Raw genomic sequence first — 21,109 nt, forward strand, 5'->3', positions numbered from 1 at the left:
CAGGCCGCATGACATCTCTAATCTGTCTTTGTGTGGCATACAGACGTAACCTACTCTTGTGTTCTGTTTCTCTTGGCTCCCACAAAAACTGCATATGGCAAAAGTCAGATAGATATTGCCCCTCCCACAATCACTGCTTGGCATGTGGTAAATACCTGTTAGTGAGTGCACACTTCTCAATACAACAGAGCCAATGCTACAGGGGAAAGTTATGTCAATTGAAGGAAAGGAGCCATATTTTGACATTAATGAAGTCGGTCAAGTTGTTCTTTCATGTTTCAGAGTAGCAGCCGTGTTAGTCTGTATTCGCAAAAAGAAAAGGAGTACTTGTGGCACCTTAGAGACTAACAAATTTATTAGAGCATAAGCTTTCGTGAGCTACAGCTCACTTCATCGGTTGCCACCAAATGCATCCAATGAAGTGAGCTGTAGCTCACGAAAGCTTATGCTCCAATAAATTTGTTAGTCTCTAAGGTGCCACAAGTCCTCCTTTTCTTTTTGTTCTTTCATGATGATTTCTAGTTCAGTTCCAGAGAATGTTCATTTTATGCCCGAGGGTTTATTACTCATGGATAGCTAAACAGAAGGAGCTGAACCAGCGTAGTATAAAAAGCCCTCTGCTTGGGTGGCCAGCTAGCCTGGAGACTACGGGGCATAAATTTCAGGATTCCTCAAGGGCACATGTCTTCAGCTGAACAATCCATATGAAAGGTATTTATTTTGGGTCTTTTGGTCCCTCTCTCCACATTTTAGAGAGCAAGAGATTTACATTTGGTTTGAAGCTCTCCCACCTACTGTCAGAATATAAGCCTCATCTTCCTCAAAAGCTCAGATCTTCCTACAGTATAACTGCACCAACCGACATTAAAACCAACCTTGGCTTTCACAGATGCTATGTAAACATACATATATGGAACCAAGTTTTCTTAGGAGAGTTTAGAAATATTAATAGGAAAGTTGCAAGTTTGAAAAAAAGTGTTCGAGGCAGGTCAGTACATCAAAGCCTACCAGAATTAGTCCACCCCCATTAGAAGGTTTTGAAAAATAAAATTAAAATCAACTAACAAACCCAACTGCCATTTGTTATCCTGGAAAGTTCTGGTTTGTATAAGTGAAAGGCCTTCATCTCAGCTACCACATAGGAAATAATCTTTGCTGTGACGATAAAAAGTGAGACAATGTGGTTGAGATGTATCATCTTTTGCACATAAAACATGGCATTTTCTTTTTCATTGTCAATCTGTCCAGGTACAATACAGTTTAGCGGCAGGGAAATCCCATGCAGAATGCCTCAAAGTGGTTAAGAATAATAAAAGTCAGTTTAACAAACTCGACACTATTATTAGGATCTTCAGTAAAACCTAAATTTAAAACAGTCCTTTCTGGCCATGCTGCATCTATTTATCATCTTTTTAACAGAAAGTACATTTCTGGATATAAGCAGGTTGACTGTGTCCCTTTAATAACCAATCATTGCCTAATATATCTGCTGCTGATGCTGATATATGCCATGCATTTCTTGAAAAAATAAATAGCACCCTCCTTGGAAGACTTCTCAGTTTATCAAGTTCTTTCTGCTGATTAATGCTCCTGAATGTAGCTTCAATGACACTGTTGACAGATTAGCTCTAGTTTTGCTAGTTTTGGCGCACACACTGGAACTTTCAAAGATTGGGCTTGAAATGTGTAACTGTGGTTTGGCGCCACCATCAATACTTACACGTGGAAGTCTATTGAAAGCTAGGCATTGCTGTGCATGCTTCCTTGCCAGACAGAACTATCACATATTTTTAAAAATCAAAGACTCACTTTTCTTAATCACCAATAAAACTACTGTACATTTACTGGATGCAATAACTTTCATCCAAAGGCATCCCTAAAGCTCTTTACTCACAAAACCGAAATATAAACTGTACGTGATTATTACTGGGGCAGAACAAAGCAGTGCTGTCCAAAAAGCTGGAGACAGGAAAAGGTGAATGTTGAATCCAGCTGGAAGTAGGAACTTTTAGGCGGGAAGGCGGCACCATGGCTACCTAAATTGGAATTCGGTTCAGATAGAGTAAAAAACCTCTCTCTCTCTTTTGCAAATATGGTCTTGGGATCATTAACAACCAGATAAGCTGAAAACCCCAGTTTGAGTTCCCATTCAAAAGTTGCAATAAGTGGAACACCACGCCCTTAGTCTATGGTGAGGCATTGGTTCCATACCAATTTAGGGCCTAATTAAAAGCATACTAAAGCCAGTGAAAAGATTCCCATTAACTCCACTAGGAGCTAGATCAGACCATTAGAGAGAAACATGCCCTTTATTGATTTACCATCATTTCTTTGTGCAATATTTCAGCTTCCTTTGGAGATAACCCTCATTTAAGTCCTGACCAGGACCAACTGCCTTGTTTATCAAATTGTGACAAGTTCCTAACAAGTGCTGGTATGTATGAAATATGCAGAAGTCATTTGGTCTGTTTCTGTCATACTGAGTTTCATTTTCCTCTGATTTAGGTGGGTGTAATTCAGGAAGAGTTCCATTTAAGTCAATAGAGTTGCACTGGTATAGGATAGGAGAGAATCAAACGCATCTTCAGAAAGCACCCCACTGAAAATTCTGAATTAAGATGGCAGTTCCACCAAGAAACTCTGAGCAGGGCTCACAGAGACTGCTTGTGTGCTCCAAGTTAGTGGACCTTCAAGTAAGTCTGCGGATCAGTAAAACAACTGGTTTTTGTATTAAACAAGCAGTTCACAAAGAAGCACACTAAGGATTTCTAGACCAGGAACAGTGACTTCCAACAGAATTTGCCTATTCAACAGAGGCAGATAAATTAAAGATGGAAAGCTATCCATCATGACTATTAACCAAATGGTAAATACATTTATTTAGACAATTTATCTGGAAATACATCTGTATGTAGCGGGAGATTGAGGTGGGATTACAAGGATAGCAAATTTAAACAACTCAAGATCTGATTTCATCTTTCAGAATTAAAAATGAAAAAGAAAGTGCGTTAGGAAACATGAAGGTTAACAAATGTTCCTTCCCAAGCAATGATGACTGTTTATCTTTTGAAAAAAATGATGAGGATATGGTCCGGTAAGAGTTCCTGAAGCACTTTTGAAAGATGTCCTCAGTGACTCAGATGAAATGTATTCAGTGCAGAAAGCCCACAGCCTTATCAGACGCATTGAATGGCAGCCTGCTCCAAAGCAATGCAGGCAGGCATAGAATATACAGAACCAGTAGGGCTCCTACCACTGGGTTCTACCCCACTCAGAAGAGGAGAAAACATTCATACTAAAAGGAGCTATTTCTCATGCCAGTTCCATGCACCGGTCACAGCTGTCCAGTTAACAGCGCTTCTTCCATGAAAGATCTATGCATTATGTCTATTCCTGTGGGAGCTCCAAAGCAGGACATCACTGAACAGCCCAGAAGCCACAGCGGAGTTCTGAAGTACACCTTCAAAAGTTTCTATTCATGAATGAGCAGAAATGCAGCTGAAGCAACTTGCAGCATGTCATCTAGTATTTCTTTAAACGCATGCACAAAGAAGCACCATGGCCAATGACCATGGAAAATGCACCCTTTGATTCACACTGGTTGGCCAGAATGCTAGGGTCTCTGGTGCCACCTACAACAACAATCCCCATTGGAAGTTAATAGATTTGTGCTCCAACAAAATGAAGACGGAAGCAAAGTCCACTGCTGGGAGTCGTTCACTAATCATGAGGCAGCGCATTCTCAAACAGCTCGAGCTCCTCAGTGGATCTCTACAATTACACCACCACACCGGCCAATATCCATTCAAAAAGGCCCTCTGTCCTTTATGTAAAGCCTATGGAACACCAATAGAGTATGTGCTCCTAGTAGTATATGCACTATTCCCATCAGGTTTCATTTATCTTTTCTCTGTCCACATTTATAGATTCAAAACTGGCTTGCTTCTTAGCTTTGTAAAGACTTTGTAACATATTTAGTGTACCAGATTCCATTATTTGACACTGCTCTTCTTGGAAACCACATAATCACAGTAAGTGGCCAGTGACTAATTCTTTTGATAGTCATTGTAATACTTTACGTCACTGTGATGAACTTATTTAGTATAAATATAGCTGTACCATGTTTAATTCCACTGTAGTTTAGCATTAATTCATTTCCAATTGCTGTTAGAAGATATTAGTTTTTTTTCCTTACCTACTAGAGTTTGGATATTGGCACCAAAGCAATTAAAGAAAGGAGTCAAATAAGAAGGGCTTTGATAATTCTCTGTGAGTGAAGCAGAAAAATACTGGAAGTGAATTAAGGACTGAGGAGATGGTGTAGAGAAAAAAAAAGTTATGGATTCAGAGATCCTGTGGGCAGAAGTGACTATTTGGAGTGGAGAGCCTCTACTTGAACAGATGTGGCAAGTGAACTTCTAGGCAGAAGGCTAGCCAGGTTGGTGGGAAGGGTTTAAACAGGGAAGAGGAGATGATGGATACACATTACAACATAAAGGTGGCAGACAGGATAAACAACATACATGGCCGGCAAGACAATGCTGAAAACAAAGCGGAAATGGCTGTAAGAATGGATAGAAATGAACAGAGGTAATCAAATGCTAAAGACATTAATATTAACAAGAATAATGCAGCATTATTACAAGAAAAATCCTATTTGGTTGTCTACGAGAGAGCCACAGAACAAGACAATTGGAATAGCAACTTGCGCTGGAAAGCTGGCACTGTGTTACATATAAAACTAGTAGTTAACAATGGACAAGATTTGCAAAAAAGGTTTTCTAAAGCTAAGTCCATATTTAGGAACCTAAGTAAGTGGACTGATTTTCAGATGCACTGAGCATCCAAACAGCTCTCAATGATTTCAGCAACAGAGAATTTGGTTAGCAGTGGGAACCTCAGTAAGGCATTCAGTGCTGCTCCACATAGTGCTCTCAGAGAAGTATGGAAAAGGCGTGGCTACGTATATTCTGTGATGGATGATGACCGACTGATGACCGGGAACAAAGTAATGCTGCTAGTGTATTAAATAGCCAACCCCTGCAACGGCTACCTTTCCGTCCCCTCAGCGAGAGTCAGATTTAGATCATGTGCTCAATGTCTCCATAAGTGACCTAGAAAAAATAAAGAGCACGTTCACCAAGTTTTCCCATTGTACGAAGTTAGGAGAGCTACCTACCAGCAAGGGAGCAAAATTAAAATGGTGGACTCTAGGAGAGAGTTAGACAGGAAAAAATGATAAACAAAACTAGGTTTAATCAGGCTAAATGCAAAGTGGTATGGTAGGAAGCTAGCAAAAGGGGTGAATGTTGGTTGGGAACTAGTACTACCAAGAGATCTTTGATGAGAAAATGGGCCCAACTCTTTCCTGCCCTGTACATAGTAGTCATTTTACATCTGTGCTCAATACCAATACAATGCTACCAAACCAGACTACTGCAAACCCCTACACAGGCATGAATGGCTACACAGAGTAAAACCCAGTCAGTTGAACATGAACATGGAAATCATGCAGTAACAAAAGAGAAACACAGGGATGTATAAAATAGAAGTATAATGTGTGGAACTAAATTATTCTTAGCGAATTTAAAGAAGGGTAGCATAAATGATCAGATTATTAGAAAGTGACTTACTTAAAGGTTAAAGAGAACTAAAGTAGCACAGTCTGGAAAGGGAACTTTGGAATGCAGATTTGTAACAAGAAAGAAAATCTAGGAGGGTTTTTTTTCCAGTAGTCAAAGCGAGCACAAGCTTTTAGGGATTGAAATTAAGAAAGGAAGAATTTAGGATAACCTAGGAAACAATTTACAAGTGAAGTCAGTTACAGATTGGATATATGTGCATATGCAACTGCCATTATTTCAGTCAGTCAATGAAAGATTAGATGGAGATCTCATATTTTGTATCCGATAGTGATAAAAGGAGATGATCCAAAAGTCCCTTCTACCTGCAGTAGCTAAAATTCCTTATCACAGAGAAAGCCTGCACTGAACTGTTGTGAAGTAAGCTACGCGTTACTCTCACCACTAACACATTGAATAGCACTGTGAAAGGGTAAAGCAAACACTAATTGACCCCACACACACCCTGGAGAGGTAGCGATAAGTGCTGTAGTTATATTTGGCTTATAGACGGAGGAAGAGAAGTGATGTGACACACCCAAGTTATAGAGTAAGTCCATGGCAGAGCCAATGCTTTGGTAATCACTGACATAGGTGTCATGTTAAGACAAACAGAATTAGAAGTCTGGCTCAGACCACTGCCTGCAAGAATACCCTCAGCATGGATTACCTGTAAATTCCTCAGTGGTGCTGGAGAGACCCATGTTCAATTCCTGATTCAGCCACAGGCTTCTTGTGTGACCTTGGGCAAGTTTCAAGAATCTGTAGAAGTGGATGAGACTTTCTTGCCTCACAGGGGTGTTGTGAGGATAAATCCCTGGATGATTGTGAGACACTCAGATATTACAGTGATGAGGGTCATAGACTGACCTGGAGGCCCTACTGCACTTCTTATCCTTATGAGCCATCCTCGGGGCACGCACATTCCCCCCATCTCCCCGTTTTACGAATGAAGTTAGAGAGAACAAAGCCCCAGCCTAAAAGGATATCCCAGCAACACAAGCTCCCCTCTACCTCCTATAAGTACCCCAGCACTTCAGTACTTCCTCCTCCTTTGCACTCCCTCATGCTCCCATCAGCATCAGCTAGGTGCCCTCTATCCATTGTCCATGCTCTGCCAGGAGCAGGCTTTGACTGGTGTTACAAATCTTCAAAGTCCCCTCTCTTCCTATCTTCTAAAATCATCTGTACCTTCACTTCACTGTCTGCCAAATTCCCCAGTCTCTCCTCATCTCTCTCCCCGCAGAGCTCCTTGCTGTCCCTGGTCTCTCTTCCCCAAAGTCCAACCACCCTCTGTTCCACGTTATTCTACCCTCCTCCTTCTTCAAAACCCTTGTACTCAGTCCTTCCCTCCCAAGCAAATCCCACAACACTCCGCTCCACACCCCAGTCTCTCCTCCCTCTCTTCAAACAGGCCTCCCATCACCTACACTTTGGGGGTGGCCTACCTATACAATTATACTTGGGTCTGTGACAGCTGAAATTCTATGGACTCTCTTGATAGCACAGGCATTTCATATAGTCCCTTGAGAGATTTAAGTGCAGAATTCATAACTAGAGGAAAGATGCTCTGATTCCACTGATTGGCTACAAGGTGAGGTTCCAGTTTTAAACACCATAACGGTTAATTACAATCAGATATTTCATGACTCCATTTCTTATTTTTAAGGAAAACTTGAAGGAAAATTTGATTTGTAAAATTGTAACCACTCCTTAAAATATTACCCTGAATCCATTAATACTTTGATCCCAGATAGTTCAAGGGTTAAAACTATTGTCACAAATACAGCTGGTCTCTGGGCACTACAGGATTAACAAATGTTGAATGGCTTAACAACAGTCTATCGCAGGGGTCTCAAATACATGGCCCGCATGTTATTTCCTGCAGCCCGCATAAGCACCGACTCCACCAGTGGCCAAGCTCCTCTTCCCCACCCCCCACCCCAGGGCACCACGTTCCCGCTCCTCCACCTACCTCCCAGTGCTTCTCGCCACCAAACAGCTGTTTGGCAGTGCTTAGGACTTTCCGGGGGGGGGGTGGGGAGGAGCAGGGATGTGGTGCACTCAGGGGAGGAGGCGGAGAAGAGGCAGGGCCAGGGTGGGGATTTGGGGAAGGGCTTGTAATAGGGATAGGCTTATAATTACTTGGGTCATCCAGTTTACTCTTTCATAAAAACTGGCATGAGTCTAGCTTTCTTCCAGTCTTCTGAAACTTCCCCAATTCTCCAAGGCTTATTGAAAATCAACATTAATGGTCCACTGGCCTCCTCAACCAGCTCTTTTAAAAATCTTGGATGCACTTTAGCTGGACGGGCTGATTTAAAAATGTCTAACTTTAGCAGCTTTTGTTTAACATCCTCCAGAGATATTAGTGGAATGGAAAGAATGTCTCCATCACCATATGAGGAGAGCATATCATCTTTTTTTCCCGCTGAATATAGAACAGAAATATTTATTGAACATTTTGGCCTTTTCTGCATTATTATTGACCAATACCATTGTCAGGATTCTTGTTGTTCCTAATATATTTTAAAAACTCCTTATTGTCCTTAACTCTGCTGGCCATAGATTTCTCCTTGTGTCCCTCTGCTTCCTTTATCAGTTTTCTATAATTCCTAACTTCTGGTTGATAGTCATTACTATCAACTTCCCCTTTCTTCTATTTATTTTATATATTCTATATAGTGGACTTCACTTCCCCTCACTTTTGCAATAAGCCCCATTATTAGGGAAAGTACATTATAGCTATCGTCTTACTAAGGCTCATTTGAGCTTCCATAGATATGTATTTACATATATCCAATCCAAAAAAATTCACAATTGTCCTTGAATAACAGGTTTTATTTGCTACAAATGCACTGAGAACGTAGCTCTACCTGGAGGAAGAGTCACTGCTGGCCACTATAAAATTTACTGAAGGAAAACAATTTTTTAAAAAACTGATCTCTTATTTTGATACACTGTTTTGCTTTGTTGCATCACCAAGAAGCCTCATTTGTGGTAGGGGGGAGCCTACAGAAAACAGTTAAATGTCTATTTAAAAGCTGCCATTGAAAGGCAAATGGGACAAATGCTCAGCAGTTGTGTACCCACATAGCACTGAAGCCAGAGGAGCTATTTCAGTTTACACCAGCTGATGATCTGGCCCTACATTTTAAAAACAAACACTCCTTTCTTTTGTAAGCCCATAATTAAAAAAAAAATACCATAAAGCATGCCTTCCCCTCGCTATCAAGCCTTACACATAAGCAGTTGCATCAAATATAATACAGCAAACAAAAGGCGTCCTTAGAAAGGAGAAAGCTATGGATCTTGTACTCAATTTAACTACTAGGCAATGTTAAAAATTGTGCACATGGATATTTACACAGTACAAGTTTAGGGAAAATAAACAGCTGGCGGTGAACTGGGAGTTTATAGGAAGAACCCCCAGAATATGCCTGTATTTACCTCAAGTAATCTCTGCGGCAGAGAATGAGATTTGCTTTTGTGTAAAGAGTTGATCCAACCTCTCCAAGACGGCAGTCACAGCAGGCACATTTTAGACAATCTTCATGCCAATATTTATCCAAGGCCTTCAGAAGGTAGCGGTCCTTGATCTTTCGGTTGCAGCCAGCACAGCCTTTCTGTTTCCCTTTTGGTTGTACCGATAACATCGGCACACCTACAAACAACAACAAGCCATTAAAATTCATGAGACATTTGCAGACAGTCAAATATTTTAAGCAGAGTTGCTTTCCCACACTGTTGGTGACTTTCAATGCTGCAGGTTTGGGAGAGATCATGTTCTCAACTGCTTTCGGCAGCAATGATCAAAGGAACAGGTTTTGTCTTGGGAGGGGTGTTCACCTGCAAGGATGCAATTGTTGTTTCCCAAATGATAAAATGACCTCAGCACCAAGCTGTGGGTTTAAAATCCTCCAGCAAATAAACTGGTTGCAATTTCAACATTTTTCTTTTTCTTAATTAACTAACAGGTAATTAACGAGATACAAAGACAATCATGAAGATTTTAATGGCACATATACCAAGGCCCTAATGCTGGTCTGCTGTTGAGTTAGCTTGGTCAAAGAAGGGGAGGAAAGTGGAGGCAAAGAAAACTATACGACACCCTTGTCACTCATTGCACCCTCCTCCCTCACAAAGACCCTGATGAAAACTAGCATAGTCCTCAGGCTGCTCTAACCTACGCTGCCCCAGGCCCCTGAAGGCAACTGAGACTCACCAGAGCACAATGATTCTTTGACTGTGCAGTTTATGTCAAGGGCCCTGCACTAGCACCTAGGAGATATTTCCAGGTAACTGTCTAACCTGGACTTTCCCTTTGCTTTGTGCCATCAGAGCAGCTACCAAAAACTCTGGGCCTCATTCAGATTCTGGACATCCCTGCTGGACAGGATGAGTGTCAGGGAGATACTGACATGGAGCAGGGGTTAGGTTCTCAATCAGGGAGTCTTGGGAGAAAGCAGTTCTTTGGCCACCAAATCCCTAGATGGTGATAGGACACCAAGAGCCTATCTGAGCCCCTAAGTCTGTTAGTACACTGCCTCTTATGGCCTCCTCTTCCAACTTTCTAATAAGCTGCTCCTCCCTATTGCCTACAGCTTCCCTACAGGCCTCCTCTCCCTTCTGGGTACCTAGTCGTGCCAGGACTCCTGTCCTCTGAGCTCTGTGTCCAGAAGTCTTGGAGAGAAGCTACTTGCCTGTTGCTTTGGAAGGAGTAAGCCTGTTTCCCCACAGGGAAAGGGGAGAGATTTACTCTGGAGCACAAGGGCAAAAGGAAACAAAAACATAGTTTCATGGGGCTGAGTGGGGGAGAAAAAAAAATTCACTCTGTAAGTGACCTAGATGGAAGAAGTGACTATATAAGGAGTCAGAATGCCACTTTACCTAGAGCTTCAAAGTGTCTATTGCTGGCCCTGCCTCATATCACACTACATCGAAATGAGAGCTGGGCCTCCAGAACATGGCCAATTTGCCTTAAACAAAGTTGGGGAGATGAGAAGGTGGTCGTGCTGGCAACAGTGGGGGTGGCACAGGGTCTGTTCTCATGCAACATTTTAGAACAGTTTTTATAGCAAGTTATAGATCCTAGGAAGCAACAGCTTGATATTGAAAATTATTAACAACCCCTTAACCTGAGTGGCACTACTTAGTGCTGCTGTATTAAGTGACATTTGCTGCTTTCCTTAAAAGCTGGGGGGGGGGGGGGGGGGGAGGAGGTGTGAGGGTGGCTAACGCTTGGCACATGTAGAACCCACCACTCTTACTAGTAATAATTGCCCTGTCAGAGCTGCAAGTGGAGGACAACAGCACTTAAGACACTTATGCACAAACAGTGCGCTATTAATCCATTTGTTATCAAAGTGGTCTCAGTACTGTGGAGGCAGGTCAAGTAACATTCAAAAATTCTTAAGGATAAAAGAGCCCTCCTGCTCTAGGCTGCCAGAGGCTCAAAATCCACTTGCAGAGAAATATCTGCAAACTTTTGACACTGGCGACAACTATGTAATAATTAGTAAGTGAAAATCTAAGCCTCTGCTCCAACACCACACACAAATCATAGAAATCATAGAATATCAGGGTGAGAAGGGATCTCAAAAGGTCATCTAGTCCACCCCCTGCTCAAAGCAGGACCAATCCCCAATTTTTGCCCCAGATCCCTCAATGGCCCCCTCAAGGATTGAACTCACAACCATGGGTTTAACAGGCCAATGTTCAAACCACTGAGCTATCCTTCCCCCCTAATCAAATCAACGATGCTACTCGGAAACGCATGGCACCATCAGGCTGCCCAAAAGCAGAAAAAGATTTTTGAGCAAGCACAGAAGCGTTTTCTAAAGAAAACGCACGAACAACCCTCCACAAATTCTAGAGGAAAAAACATGGATGTTTCAGAAGTGAAACCTATCTCAGAATGGGGTAAAATCTGAGCAGCAGTGATATTGCAAGACATGCCCACAAGAAGAGACATGGAAGGGACACATGGGTTCTACACACTGTGCTTTTTGTTTCGGCATTTTGGGAGCAAAGAGAAGAAGGAGTTCCACTTTTCTAGCCGATCTCTTCCTCAGAATATTTCCTATCAAGAGATAATTACGTGCCAGCTCAAACCCCACACAAGCAGACTAACTCCACAAGCAAAGGATTGCAATACCTTGCTAGAATGGAGACCTTTGCATGGAAACAACAACTGATGTAGAAGCAGTGGTGAGCTGGAGCCGGTTCACACCGGTTCGCTAGAACCGGTTGTTAAATTTAGAAATCCTTTTAGAACCGGTTGTTCCGCAAGTTGCGGGACGACCGGTTCTAAAAGGATTTCTAAATTTAACCAGCCAAAAGTGGCACTTTAGGTGCCAACTCCATGGGTGCTCCAGCCCTGGAGCACCCAAGGGGAAAATTTGGTCGGTGCAGAGCATCCACCAGCAGCTCCCCGCCCCCAGCTCACCTCTGCTCTGCCTCCTCCCCTGAATGCACCGTCCCGCTCTGCTTCTCCGCCCCCTGAGGCTTCCCGTGAATCAGCTGTTTGGCAGGAAGCCGGGGAGGGCTGAGAAGCAGGCTCAGGCCCAGGGAGGCAGAGCGGAGGTGAGCTGGGGAGAAAGAGCGCGCAGGGGAACCGCTCCCCGTCCCAGCTCACCTCTGCCACCCTCGGCCTGAGCGGAAAGCCGCGGAGAAGCAGAGCGGGGCGGTGCATTCAGGGGAGGCGGCGGAGGTGAGGTGAGCCAGGGCCGGGCATGGCACTGGGCGGGAAGCTGCCGGTGGATGTTCTGCACCCACCAATTTTCCCCATGGGTGCTCCAGACCCAGAGCACCCAGGGAGTCGGTGCCTAAGGCGCCACTTTTGATGTGATCAGTAGAGGAGCAGCCGCTCCCCCCCAGCTACGCTCCCTCACCCCTAGGAGCCAGAGGGACCTGCCGGATGCTTCCTGGGAGCTGCCCCAGGTAAGAACCGCTGGGACTCCCCACCTCGCCCCCAGCAGGTGCCTCTAGCTCTTAGGGATGGGGTGAGCACCCACTACAGTGGCCCACGAGACCCTCCTGCCCGGTTCTGGGGGCAGTCAGGAAACAGGGGAGGGGGTGAATGGGGCAGAGGTCCTGGGGGCGGGAGTGGGCAACGACCCCCTCGGGGGTGAGGAGGGAACCCGTTGTTAAGATTTTGGCAGCTCATCACTGTGTAGAAGTAAGTTTCAGCAGCAACATTAAAAAAAAAAAAGTAACTTTCTGAGCTTACTGAAACCAAGCACCAGACTTCCCCAGATTTAAGAATCTTATTGAAAGACAGTATCTCCAGACACTGGAGAAGAGAAGAGAAAACAGCTCTATCCACTAACACAACATTTTGGATTACAGGATTAAACTAGCTTGATATACGTAATCCAAGACTCTCCAAGATCCTTAAAGAGGTGTGACACCGCATAGCCCTGGATGAGATTTGATGACTAATCATCTACTTGGATTCCAGGGTGGGCGAAGGGATTTCCATTCCTTTTTATAAGCACGGTTAGTCTGGCCACAAATTGTATAACTTCAGCCTTGTCTGTCAAAAATAACCATAATCTTATTTGTCATTCAAAAGTGGACAGAAAGTTTGATTTTTGCACAGCAAAACTGTGTTTCCAATATCTCCTCTAGATGCTCTTCAAATGGCTGCCTTAAAACCCTCCGATGTCAATGCTGCTGCTCACCAATGGATGGAAAGCAAGGGAGAATACACAATCCAAGTCGCTACTTGTCAACATTAGACAAATCAAGTTTCAGATCACAAGAGACTGAAATTCTGATGCAGGTGATCACAAATCCCGTACCAGCTGTTCAGCTGCCAAATCATGAAAGTGAGTTCATTTTTTTTTCTGGATCCCAACATGTATTTAGATCAATACTCTGAGATACTGTAGGAAAAAACCCTGCTTGACAACAGTTCTTTTATCCTCTTCAGCACTGGGTATGCTCGGCTGTGACAAACGTTAGTAATTTGAGTTCAAACCTTTACAGTTCTTCAAGATACTTAAAATATATTGTTAACATAATATATAAAGTTGCTGCTGCCACGTTAACAAGATTTTAAACAGGAGCTCTCTGTGTGTCAGTATCTCTAATTTTTTCATTCTCTGCCAGCCACATATGTTTACGCTGTACATATATCAGGGCTCAGAAATACCTAGTAGCTCCCTCTCAGACTGGGTCACCAAATGGGGTTTGCATTAGAGCTCTAAAAATAGCAGGATCAACAGCACTTTGAAGTTGCTACTTGGACTTCACAGTATCGGCTCTGAAACCTAGGCTGAATGCCTGGAACAACAGCTCTGAGAGGTGTGAACTGCCCCATTCATCTCGAGAGGGTTAGTCATCCCTGGCCATCCGAGTTAAATGTCTACTATTTCATTCTTCATGTTAGGCCATGTCTACACATATGGTGCTTCAGCGGCGCTACTGCAGCACATTTGGTCCTGCCCGACCCCTGAGCTCCTGGCTGGGGAGGATCACCCCAGCCCCTCCTCCGCTGTCCCCTCTCCCCCATAGCCGTGTGACTTGTGCCCACCCACCTCCCAGGCTTTCCAATAAGCCTGTCCTGCCACTCTGAGCGGCATGGTAAGGGGGTGCGAGGGGATTGGATATGGGCAGGAGGTCCCGGGAGGTTCTCGGGGGCAGTTGGATGGGGCGGAGGTTCAGAGGGGGCGGTCCGGAGACAGGAAGTGGCGGTGGGGTCCCGGGGGTCCTGGGGGGGGGGGAGCAGTCAGGAGACAAGGAGCAGGGGAGTTGGATGGGTTGGGGGTTCTGCGTGGGGCAGTCAGGGGGCAAGCAGTGGGAGGATGCAGATAGGGGGCCGGGGTCAGGCTGTTTGTGGAGGCACAGCCTTCCCTATCCGGCCCTCCATACCGTTTGCAACCCGATGTGGCCTTTGGGCCAAAAAGTTTGCCCACCCCTGCTCTAGGCCAATGGGAGAGAGCTCTCCCGTCAGCAGAAAAACCCCACCTCCACAAGTGGCAGAAGCTATGCTGGCAGGAGAAGCTGTGCACACAAGTGCTTATGCCAGTGTAACTTAGGTTGCTCAGGGGTGTGACTATTCCTTCACAGCCCGAGTGACATACATTTTGCTGACATAGGTTGTTGTGTAGACCTAGGGGGGGAACCAAAAAGAACACACAATCGTATTTTGAATATCTGTATAATCTACTGTAAGCAGCGTCTCATTCTGGATATTCACAGGAGTGGAGCTTGTTTTGGGGGCAGAGTTTGGAAGAACGCACTACAACTCCTCTGCCCCCCAGTCTGCCTCCTGAGCCATACAGTCAATCTGTATATGTCTGTTTCATATTTGGACAAGTTTCATGGGCAAGGCTCGGTGTCCAATTTTTCAATACAACATGAATAAATGAGGAGTTTAATTTACCCAAACTTATACAGAAAGTGCAAAAAAGAAATGCCATACATTGCAGAACAAAATCAACTCAATTGGGAGCAATCTGCCCCACCTGTAGTAGCCTCTGCTCCCCTACAAAACTTTATTGTGCTTGTAGTTATTAACTTTATACTACAAGAGATCTATGCATACCCACTGAAGTTTAACACATCAGTGAAAATCTAGTAGGTATTGAAAAATACCAAACCCCAGGTTACATTCCTCTGCTGGTGTGCTTTATCAACAGTCACACTTTCATTCATAAATATGCTGTTGAAACAGCTCAGCAATTTACGGATCTCCTTCCCCATTCCTACGTGGAACCACATGTCATTCGTGAGATCTTAAACAAATCTGGAGAGCCTGCCTCAAACCCCTCCCAGGAACAGTAGATGCCTCTAGTTTCAAGGTTTAAACATTAAGTTTAATTGGTTCTATTTCTCTAAACAGAAAATAATTATATAGGTGGGGTTTTCTAAAGCACCTAAGTGATTTAGGAGTACAAGACTTTCAATGGGACTTGTGTTTCCAAATCATTTGGGGGCGGGGGGGGGGGGAGATCACTCTATAAGAATGACATTTGACTTCACTCTAAAAGTTGGGCCTCTAAAAAATGCAGTAAGATCAGGACTTCTGCTGAGGCTGTGAGGGATGTCAGGAAAAATCCAGTCCCTTTCTTAAAACATTTCAAAAGTTAATTTAATCAATACTGGAGGGAAACTTCCCTTGATAAAAGTAAGCAGGGCTTGAACTAAATTGTAAGGGGGTCACTAGTAGCCTGTGTTAAGGATGATTAGTGGATCACAGTATGTCCCATATATGGCCTGTAGGCAGATGACTCTCTCAAACCTCCAATCTCCATTCTGTGCACATGATTGTCTTAGCCCTGGCCTACACTATGAGTTTAGGTCAAATTTAGCAGTGCTGGACTGATTTAACCCTGCACCCATCCACACAACAAAGCCATTTTTGTCGACTTAATGGGCTCTCAAAACCTATTTCTGTACTCCTCCCCGATGAGGGGATTAGCACTGAAATTGACATTGCCGGGTCGAATTTGGGTTAGTGTGGACGCAATTCAACAGTATTGGCCTCCGGGAGCTATCCCACACTGCTCCATTGTGACCACTCTGGACAGCACACTCACCTCGGATGCACTGGCCAGGTAGACAGGAAAAGCCACGCAAACTTTTGAATTTCATTCATTTCCTGTTTGGCCAGCGTGGCAAGCTGATCAGCACAGGTGACCATGCAGAGCTCATGGTCTGACCAGCAGAGGTGACCATGGAGTCCCAGAATCGCAAAAGAGCATGGACCGAACGGGAGGTATTGGATCTGATCGCTGTATGAGGGAAACGAATCCGTGCAATCAGAACTCCATTCCAGAAGACAAAATGCCAAAATATTTGGAAAAAAAAAATCATCTCCAAGGGCATGAAGGACAGAGGCTATCACAGAGACCCGCAGCAGTGCCACGTGAAAATTAACGAGCTCAGGGAAGCCTACCAAAAAACCAGAGGCAAATGGCCAATCCGAGTCAGAGTCCCAGACATGCCACTTCTATGATGAGCTGTATGCAATTCTAGGGGGTGCCCCTACAATTACCCCACATCTGTATGTGGACTCCTGCAAGGAAGTCTCACGCAACAGGGATGACGATTTTGGGGACGAGGAAGATGAGGAGGAGGGGGAAGTTGAAGATAGCACACACCAGGCAAGTGGAGAAACCATTCTCCCCGACCGCCAGGAACTGTTTATCACCCTAGAGACAGTACCCTCCCAACCCAGGCTCCCGGACCTTGAAGGCAGAGAAGGCAGCTCTGGTGAGTATACCTTTGTAAATATAATACACAGTTTAAAAGCAAGTGTGTTTAAAGATTACTTTGCCCTGAAGACTTGGGATGCATTCGCAGCCAGTACAGCTACTGGAAAAGTCTGTTAACGTGTCTGGGAATGGAGCGGAAATCCTCCAGTGACATCTCAATAAAGCTGTCCTGGAGGTACTCCCAAAGCCTTTGTGTCCTCCATGGTAGGATGCTTTACCATGGCAGGCCAGTAGCACGTAGTCTGGAATCATTGCATGAGAAAGCATGGCAGTATGTGGTCCCGGTGTTTGCTGGCATTCAAGCAATATCCGTTTTTTCTCTCTCTGTTATCCTCAGGAGAGTGATATCATTCACGGTCACCTGGTTGAAATAGGGGAATTTTATTAAGGAGACATTCAGAGGTGGCCATTCCTGCTAGCCTGTTTGCCTGTGGCTGAAAAGAAATCATCCCCGCTGTTAGCCAGGCAGTGGGGGAAGGGGTGAAGTGATCATCCAGAGAATTGTGTGTTAGTTGGGTTTGTGCTGCACGTTAACCTGAAAACATCAGCCCCTCCTTTTAAATGGCCAATGTGTCTTTTTCAATTTTAATCTCCCTTTTTTCCCCCTCCAGCAGCTGCAAGTGTTTCAACACTGCAACTAGCATCTCCATCCCAGAGGCTAGCGCAGATAAGGAAAAAAAACTGCACTCGATGAAATGTTCTGAGCTCATGCAGTCCACCCAAACCGAAAGAGCCCAGCAGAATGTGTGGAGACAGACAATGGCAGAGTCCAGGAAAGCACAAAATGAACGCGAGGACAGGAGGTACGCACAAGAGGACAAGTGGCAGGAGCAACAGAAGAGGCGGCAGGATCAAGAGGAAAGATGGTGGCAACATGATGAAAGGAGGCAGGATGCAATGCTGAAGCTACTGGAGGATCGAACTGATATGCTCCGGCGTATGGTTGAGATGCAGGAAAGGCACAGACCACCGCTGCAGCCCCTGTGTAACCAACCCTCCCCAAGTTCCATAGCCTCCTCACCCAGACGCCCAAGAACATGGGGGGGGGCCTCCGGGCACCCAACCACTCCACCCCAGAGGACTGCCCAAGCAACAGAAGGCTGGCATTCAATAAGTTCTGAAGTGCAGTGTGGCCTTGTCCTTCCCTCCTTCCCCACCCCACTGGTGCTTCTCTCCTTCCCCACCCCTCCCAGGCTACCTTGGCAGTTATCCCCCTATTTGTGTGACGAATTAATAAAGAATGCATGAATTTGAAACGACTTTATTGCCTCTGCAAGCGGTGATAGAAGGGGTGAGGGGAAGGCGGTTGGCTTTACAGGGAAGTAGAGTGAACCAAGGTGGGGGCGGGTTTTCATCAAGGAGAAACAAACAGAACTGTCACACCGTAGCCTGGTCAGCCATGAAACTTGTTTTCAAAGCTTCTCTGATGCGCACCGAACCCTCCTGTGCTCTTCTAACTGCCCGGGTGTCTGGCTGCGTGTAATCAGCAGCCAGGCGATTTGCCTCAATTTCCCACCCGCTATAAACGTCTCCCTCTTATTCTCACAGATATTGTGGAGCACACAGCTAGCAGTAATAACGATTGGAATATTGGTTTCGCTGAGGTCTAACCGAGTCAGTAAACTGCGCCAGCATGCTTTTAAACGTCCAAATGCACATTCTACCACCATTCTGCACTTGCTCAGCCTGTAGTTGAACAGCTCCTGATTACTGTCCAGGGTGCCTGTGTATGGCTTCATGAGCCATGGCATTAAGGGGTAGGCTGGGTTCCCAAGGATAACTATAGGCATTTCAACATTCCCAACAGTTATTTTCTGGTCTGGAAAGTAAGTCCCTTGCTGCAGCTGTTGAAACAGACCAGAGTTCCTGAAGATGCGAGCATCATGTACCTTTCCCGGCCATCCCACGTTTAAGTTGGTGAAACGTCCCTTGTGATCCACCAGTGCTTGCAGCACTATTGAAAAGTACCCCTTTCGGTTTATGTACTCGCTGCCTTGGTGATCCGGTGCCAAGATAGGGATATGTGTTCCGTCTATCGCCCCACCACAATCAGGGAATCCCATTGCAGCAAAACCATCCACTATAACCTGCACATTTCCCAGAATCACTACCCTTGATAGCAGCAGCTCAGTGATTGTGTTGGCTACTTAGATCACAGCAGCCCCCACAGTAGATTTGCTCACTCCAAATTGATTCCCGACTGACTGGTAGCTGTTCGGCGTTGCAAGCTTCCAGAGGGCTATCGCCACTTGCTTGTGAGGGCTGCTCTCATCTTGGTATTCTTTTGCTTCAGGGCAGGGGAAAGCAAGTCACAAAGTGCCCTTACGCATGCGAAAGTTTTGCAGCTACTGGGAATCATCCCAGACCTGCAACACTATGCAATCCCACCAGTCTGTGCTTGTTTCCCAGGCCCAGAATCGGCGTTCCATGGCATGAGCCTGCCCCATTGCCACCAGGATGGCCAAATTGTCGGGGCCCGTGCTTTGAGAGAAGTCTGTGTCCACATCTTCATCACTCTTGTCACCGCGCTGCCGTCGCCTCCTCGCCTGCTTTTTCAGGTTCTGGTTCTGCATATACTGCATGTTAATGCATGAGGTGTTTACAATGCTCATAACTGCTGCAGCAATCTGAGCGGGCTCCATGCTTGCCGTGGTATGGCGTCTGCAGGCGAGCAGAGTTGCAGGGGAAGTGATGGTTGTATGACCAGTTTTGCATACCTATTGCACCGCCTGTGCCAGGACACAACAGCTGAGTGGGCTGCACACTTGCCGTGGAACGGTGAGACAAGAGCAGCCAAGCAGAGTGGCAGTGGAAGCGACCCTGCGAGACCACCAGGAGAGCAGAGTGGCAGCGGAAGCGATGGATGACGATGGTCATATAGAGGACCTGCGAGATGGATTCATAGCATCAGGAGAGCAGAGTGGCAGCGGAAGTGGTCAGTCGATGACAACGGTTTGCAGACCTACTACATCATCTGCTGAAAGCAGTAGGGTGCCTGCACGGAAAAAAGGCTCAAAACGATTGTCTGCCATTGCTTTCACGGAGGGATGGGCGACTGACGACATGTACCCAAAGCCACCTGTGACAATGTTTTTGCCCCATCAGGCACTGGGAGCTTAACACAGAATTTCAATGGGCAGCGGGGACTGCGGGATAGCTACCCACAGTGCAAAGCTCCAAAAGCCGACGCTAGCCTCGGTACTGTGGATGCACTCCGCCGACTTAATGCATTTAGTGGGGACACACACAATCAACTGTATAAAATCGCTTTCTAAAAAAAATCTACTTCTATACATTCGACCTAATTTTGTAGCGTAGACATACCCTTAGGAGAGGCTCTTGTGAACAGGAGGAGCGCACAACTTTCCAGTTTTCTTCTAATAACTAGCAGAAAAGCAGTGAAGATCTGTTTTACAGTACCTTAGCAAGGAAAGAAATGCCACACACTTGGTCAGTTTTCAGCAGGGGGTTTTCTAATGAAAAAAGCTAGCGTTTCAGAGATCATATGATGTTCAAAGCAGCTATTCCCACTCAGATAATAACGAGAAAGGTCAACCTGTGCCAGTCAGGTTCAGAGTTTTGAAATTACATTTTGGTCTAGAAGGCTCCCCACTCCCAACACCCTAACCAATCTGGATGGAGCACAAATGGAACTATAAAAAGTTTTGACTGCAATTAGCTGGCACATTGACATGGCAGATGAGGTGTGAAACAAATTTCAAAACTGCCAAAGTTTATCAGCATGGATTCACAGGGTACTTGTCATTTCATTTCCAAACAAGGAGCGAGCAGAGTCTCCAAAGCATTGCAACTTTACAGCCTGAGCCCTGCAGGAAAATCTCAGAAGACAGGGATGGTTTAACACCAAACCCCACTCTCCTCCCACCCTGAAAAACAAACAACCATGGTTGAATAATGCCAGCCAGCCAGTATTCAGAGCCTCAAATTTTTATTAGTAAGTCACTTTCCTACCTTAAAATCATGAAACACCACTGGAGTATTATTTATTTTCTAGTACTTATCTAAGGCTCTAAAGCAAGAAATATAGTTCATTTTGCCTGGAAAAATGTGGTGTTGGAATGGGTGCTAACAAAAAAACCCAAACAGATACTCCTGAGGGCATCCTACACCAAAAAAATTAAAATTCTGCACACAATATTTGAAAATTCTTCAAATTTTAATTTGTCAACTAAAGTGGAGGCTCCCACTGGCTGCCCAGAAGTGGGAGATCACTGTGCAGTCGTACCCCCCCTCCCCCCCCAG

The 21,109-nt window shown here is 45.1% G+C and overlaps 1 protein-coding gene across 3 annotated transcripts in view; it reads right to left on the reverse strand.

Annotated features, from left to right (window-relative positions):
• The window catches only part of LMO1 (LIM domain only 1), an 85,291-nt gene that overhangs the window by 10,143 nt on the left and 54,039 nt on the right, over positions 1-21,109 (reverse strand). For all 3 annotated transcript variants that reach the window (XM_038404228.2, XM_043516592.1, XM_043516593.1), the window contains one exon: positions 9,072-9,285. In XM_038404228.2, the coding sequence (XP_038260156.1) occupies positions 9,072-9,285 (214 nt within the window). The remainder of the gene's footprint in view (positions 1-9,071; positions 9,286-21,109) is intronic.

Source organism: Dermochelys coriacea, chromosome 6 (genome assembly GCF_009764565.3).
Source record: "Dermochelys coriacea isolate rDerCor1 chromosome 6, rDerCor1.pri.v4, whole genome shotgun sequence".
Taxonomy (NCBI): domain Eukaryota; kingdom Metazoa; phylum Chordata; order Testudines; family Dermochelyidae; genus Dermochelys; species Dermochelys coriacea.